Source organism: Cajanus cajan, chromosome 10, assembly GCF_000230855.2.
Source record: "Cajanus cajan strain Asha chromosome 10, NIPB_CcT2T_4, whole genome shotgun sequence".
In the NCBI taxonomy this organism is placed as follows: Eukaryota; Viridiplantae; Streptophyta; class Magnoliopsida; order Fabales; family Fabaceae; genus Cajanus; species Cajanus cajan.
In genome coordinates this window covers 49,379,760-49,383,846 of record NC_138526.1, presented here as the reverse complement: position 1 = coordinate 49,383,846, position 4,087 = coordinate 49,379,760, and the positions used below count along the sequence as shown (strand labels likewise).

General features: G+C 34.7%; 1 protein-coding gene across 1 annotated transcript; it reads left to right on the top strand.

Annotated features, from left to right (window-relative positions):
• The first annotated feature begins 621 nt into the window (after nt 1-621).
• LOC109806534 (protein FAR1-RELATED SEQUENCE 6) lies at nt 622-4,087 on the top strand. The gene is made up of 3 exons (XM_020368968.3): nt 622-786; nt 2,136-2,707; nt 3,464-4,087. Coding segments are annotated over exons 1-3 (768 nt in total). The 5' UTR covers nt 622-785; the 3' UTR covers nt 3,659-4,087.

Sequence of the window (4,087 nt, the reverse complement as noted above, 5' to 3'; positions counted from 1 at the left end):
TTCGTTACTTACACAATTATCCATTTCCTTATTTAGTTACTTTTTGGTAACATTTTTCCCTAAATAATCAGTAGTAGTTTAAATTAGTTTTACTCCTCTTTTTTATTAGACCCAAAAAATGAAAAAACAAAAAAAGTGTTAGGTCAATAAACATTGACTATTGATGGTCCTTGGTCTAGTTAATAAACTTCTATTTTTTCATGGTCTTTGAAATTTGGAATCAAACGAAGTCCTCTTCAGAATCTGATTCATTCATTGACCAGAGTTTTCACCTTCAAAATCATGTAAGCTGTTTCGAAAGCTCCATACATGTGTGTGGAACCAGTTTCTTCCGTCTCAAAAACATCATTAGAAAAATGAAACGTCTCAAAAACGTAATTTATCTTTTCTTATTCTCTCTCAGCAATAACATGGAGGATGTGTTTTTGGATTCACATTTGAACATAATTTTTCAATTGACCATCATGTTAATTTCAAGTTTTAAATTAAATTCCCATGGAAGTTACTAGAAGCTTCTTTTGCATTAAAACCAACTTGGTGAGTGAATTGGTGGGCCTTAAGAATGGGCCTGGGCCTGGGCCCATGTTGTTTAGAGAGAAAGAGAAGAATAAGCTATAGGAGTATCCAACGCGGCATTGACATGTAATGCGAGACACACAGGAGCGTTGATAGGGTTGTCCTCAGGTGAACCCTTCTCTTGTGTTCTGAATGAATCTGCACGGACACACCAAAATTTAACTTATTTTTCCCAATCACGCTCGCTTCCTACCACAATCCTATTTCCCAGTGAGTTTTTTTTTTCCTTCTTTTTTTTTTTTTTTTTGTACATTCCGATTCACTTTTAGGGTTTTCCCTCTTCCGCTCTCTTAATTGTTTCTTCCGAGGACTCAATGTTTCAATTTCGTTTCAACTCTAGTGTTTAGGGACTTAATTTGCTCAACACGCGTGAATTCCCTTTTCATATGCTCTGTTTCACGTGTGACACAATTTCGAGGGAGCCATTCAGAATTGCAAAATTTTCCATCTTTTTTTGTTTTAGACGTTCGTTGAAATTTGGACTCATTTGCTTGGCTTCCGCTAATTACACACCTTTAGGATGGTACTGTTATGGAGTGCAAAGTTTTACTCTGTTATGAATTTTAAGAATTCTCAATAATGTTTGTTAGCCTGAAGTTTTTTTTTTTTTTCCTTAGAATTTTTTACGAAATGATTTGCCATGCTTGTTAACTCTTGGATGAGTGAGTGGTTCTTACCAATTTATTTATATCTGATAGTCAAAACTGAAAATTCTGGCACTATTCGTGTTTGATTCACAATAAAGCTATGGCAAAGTGGAAATTAAACGGGGAGTAGAATTTCGAATGCTTCTTTTAGTTTTAAAAAGATGATATTGTCAGTCATAATTTTCAAGTTGTTATTCCTTTTTTCTCCATTGTTTGAGCTAGGAGAAGTTATGCAGAACTTTTTCCTGTTACCTTATCCCACTTGATAAGTTTGGCTACATAAATCATTTGATGTCGTCACACGTTAGGCTTTAAGGAAAACCATTTTTTTAACAAATCCATATAACAAATTTTTAAAGAAAATTAAAAGACATCCTCAAGGTTTCTCATGCCATGTTTTTTCGTTTGTGCTTTGTTATTCAATGGAGGTGTAGTTTTTGTTTTTTTATTATTTGCAACAAAAAAAAATTGTTTGAAGTTGACTGAAGTTTGCCATACCATGACATGGTTGTTTGTCATACTTGTGAAAGACATGAATTCTTCCTTCACATTGACTTTGTGAAAAGTCTTTGAATTCAGCTTGGTAACTGCCTAACTGGTAATCCATTTTAACTGTTGTAGTGGAGTGTACTTGTCCTCTATAAATGACTTTGATTTATGCTGTTTTCTTTCACTGATTCTTTGTAATACTTGTTATATACACCATTTTGTACCCATTCTGCTGTTATGCTTTCTTCAAAAATTAAAAAAGAACTATAACTTGGGAATTTTTGAATTAGGACAATAATGTTCTTCTCCTTTTCTGTCATACTCTTTATTTTCAATGAAAGGGTATTTCGTTGATTTTATACACTTCGCTATAGAAAATTACATGGCTCCAAAAATCTTATAGCAGATCTTTTGTTGCTGCAGTGGAGTTTGGGATTGATAGCTCCATTAGTGGTGAGACAGTAACAGTAGGAAATGCTTCTATAGGGCAGATTAATAGCAGCACAGCTGATGAAAACAAAGTGGGATGCAGTTCTTTTAATCCTGCCTATAAACAAGATCATGATGATAATATAACTCAAGATTCTTCTGGAGGGGACACAATCCCATCAGGAATTCCTGCAGTATCAATTGTGTCAGCTGATGAGCCCTATGTGGGTCAGGAGTTTGAATCTGAAGCTGCAGCACATGCATTCTATAATGCATATGCTACACGTGTTGGATTCATCATACGTGTAAGTAAGCTCTCTCGATCAAGGCGTGATGGAACTGCTATTGGACGGGCTCTTGTTTGCAACAGAGAAGGTTATAGAATGCCTGACAAACGTGAAAAGATTGTAAGGCAAAGGGCAGAGACAAGGGTTGGTTGCAGGGCAATGATCTTGGTGAGGAAAGTAAGTTCTGGTAAATGGGTTGTTACAAAGTTTATAAAGGAGCACACACATCCTTTGGCACCTGGAAAAGGTAGAAGGGATTGCATTTATGAGCAATATCCGGTAAGTTAATATTCTTTTCATCACGGAAAGATGGTCTATGTGGTTATGTTTATTCTGTTAATAATTACTTTATGCTTGATAGATAATAATAGTCACTCACTTGGTGCTATTGACTGTCTATCGAGCCCATCACACGAGTTTGAATTTTGCACCTAATAGAGTTTCCCATCTTATACCTCCACGGTCCACACAAATTACCAAAAATTGCTTTGGGGCAAACATTTCCAAATATAAAACTCACTATCCCATAAACAATAAATGTTCCGAGTCAACTGTAGTACCAAAAAGCTAAGAAGGGTCTAGTTTTATTTTTTCTTACAAGATCATTTAGCTACTTTGAGAAAAACATTGTTTTAGATTAATATAGAATTTGAAGGAACACGTCAATAAATTTTTATTAAGATGTTCATCAATCATATTTGTATTGTTATTGTAATACTAATAATAAGTCAAACTTATTTAAAAGAAAGGGAGAGAAGAGAAACAATGAAAGACTTTCTATATGTTTTATATCTGTAGTATTGGTTGCATTTTAGTTGATGAGAGTTTGTGTTTTTTGTTTTTGTTTTTGGGTGAGCCATTTGAGTTTCTGTATTAAGATGCATGGAAAATATTTTTGGCATCATCTTCTGTTTGGCATATATGCTTGTGTTAGTCCATGTGACCTTGTATGTGATGAGTACTTTGAGCAATTTGAAGATCATCCTTGTTGAATTTTCAGTTAATCCTTACACCTTTGTTCTATGCAATTTCCAGAATGAGCATGATAAAATTCGAGAACTATCTCAGCAGTTGGCTTTAGAGAAAAAGCGCTCTGCAACCTATAAAAGGCATCTTGAATTGATATTTGAGCACATTGAGGAACATAATGACAGCCTTTCAAAGAAAATACAGCACATAGTAGACAGTGTGAATGAGATGGAAACCAAGGAACAACAGAGTCACAGATAGATTCAGCTCTTGGTTATATAGTCTTTTCATTCTTTTTCACTGGATGAAACACAGAATCAACTGACCGGGTCAAAAGGTGCTGCTAGAAATATCATGCAATAATATAGTTGCTGACCTAGGTATCTACCTCGTTCCATCCTTAGGTGTCAGGTGAGTTCTATAGTTCAGTTTGTTAAGTTCAATGGAACTCAATAATTCATTGGATTGCTCTATTTAGCTGTAGAAGAAACTAGTTCAGTCAATGTACAGGTAATTTGAGTCCATTCTTCAGAAATTATTACTAACAATATGCGACTCATAACAGGCATTCAAATGCCTTGATAGAATTTAATTGTTCCATTGTTGATGTTGTAAAGTTTGATCCATGGCTGTGTTCTTTGTATAGCATTTGAATAATATTGGGAATGCACAGTCCGGATGTTCATATTA